A 1,481-nucleotide genomic window follows, 5' to 3' on the forward strand; every position below is an offset into this window, starting at 1 on the left:
ACCACAGCACGGCGGATCGAGCTCGTATTGAGACGGACGGGTCAGGACTGAGACGTCAAATCTTGGTGCTGCTAATTAATTGGCAGGTCGGCAGAAATAACTTTCCAACCAACAACTGGGTCTAGGATATTCCAGTCCGGTGGAGCATCAAACCTGACGAGTTCTCTGAACTCGAGGGCACGACCCTGCTGATACTAGGTTTTGCCTATCTGAAGCCTGAACAAACAGGCTGGTTTGTCTATCTGAAGCATGAACAAACAGACTGCAGAACATAAATATTTGTGGTAGATCAAAGTTTGCAGGCAAAGAAGAAAGGAGTCGTGTAAGATGTATTCGAACGGAACAGCTCTGTTCATTCACATACCCCAGAGGTATCACCCATCTACAAGCGGATCGACCGGATACACGGGGAGGAATGGAGTACACCTCAGAGCCCCAAGCAGCGTGCATACATACAGCGGCGGTAGCAGAGGAAAAAGATCGAGAACCCATGGAAGGGAAGGGAGGTCAATACAGATCAAGAAGCTAATTAACCAGGCCACCAAGACCAAGCAGTAAGCCGCAAGCAAGCAAGCGCGCGGCGGCCCCCGGTCGACGGTCCTGGTCTAGATGTCCCGGCAGAGGCGGAGCCTGTCGGCCCACGGCCTCGGCTGCCGGAACCTGCTGTGGCGCCTGGCCGCCGGCGGCGGCGGCGCCGTCGCGGTGCGGCTCAGCATCTCCCACATCACGCGCACGTCCTCGTACTCGCACGTGCTCACCTCCTGCCGGAGCCTCCACAGCCCTGCAAATCAACAAGCAACCAAAAAGCAACGCCGGAGTCAGCCTAGGAAGCCTCTGCAGCACGTCGGGAAACGGCGAGCTAGCGGCGCGCGGCCTTACCGGACTGGCGCACGCCGAAGCGGGAGGCGACGCCGAGCCACGCCCTGCGCACCGGCAGCACGAGGCGCTCCCACCAGCAGCCCATCGCCGGCGGCGGGCGGTCGTCAGATTTGCACCGCCGTAGGCAACAAGACCAGACCCTCGGAGGCTCCCCTTCCCTTCTACCCAGTCCTCTTCGCACTCCCGGGTTATGACACCGGGGCCTCCGGTCGTCTTCTGGGCGCTCGTATTTGTACACGCGGGGGCACGCACCGATGCTTCGATTTTCCAGGGCACTGACGCGCGCGGTGGTCTATGGCGGGCCCGCGGTGCAAGCGACGGGGTAGCGGACGCGGGTGGCGGGGGTTTGTTAACGGGGGGCGGCCGGCACGTGCCGGAATGCCGTAGGCGGCGTGCCACACCCACCCACACGTAGGCGCGGGGTCCTGATAAAGCGGGGCCCGTGGGAGTGCGGGTATGTGGCGGGCGGTTGAGCGGTGGTTACGTACGGGGCGTGTCAGTGGATGGAATTAGGTCGCCCGCGCGAGCTCAGCTCAGCAATTGGGTCCTTGTCAGCTGCTGCTACTAGTAACTCGCAACGGCGAGATTTTTTATTTGGTGCT

General features: G+C 60.8%; 1 protein-coding gene across 1 annotated transcript; it reads right to left on the reverse strand.

The window, feature by feature from the left end:
• Nucleotides 1-330: 330 nt before the first annotated feature.
• Nucleotides 331-1,105, reverse strand: LOC125552559. The gene is made up of 2 exons (XM_048716160.1): nt 880-1,105; nt 331-781 (listed from the first exon to the last, which is right to left on the reverse strand). The coding sequence occupies exons 1-2, from the start codon at nt 962-964 to the stop codon at nt 606-608; spliced, it is 261 nt and encodes an 86-aa protein (XP_048572117.1). The 5' UTR covers nt 965-1,105; the 3' UTR covers nt 331-605.
• Between the last annotated feature and the right edge of the window lie 376 nt (nt 1,106-1,481).

Source organism: Triticum urartu, chromosome 4 (genome assembly GCF_003073215.2).
Source record: "Triticum urartu cultivar G1812 chromosome 4, Tu2.1, whole genome shotgun sequence".
NCBI classification, from domain to species: Eukaryota; Viridiplantae; Streptophyta; class Magnoliopsida; order Poales; family Poaceae; genus Triticum; species Triticum urartu.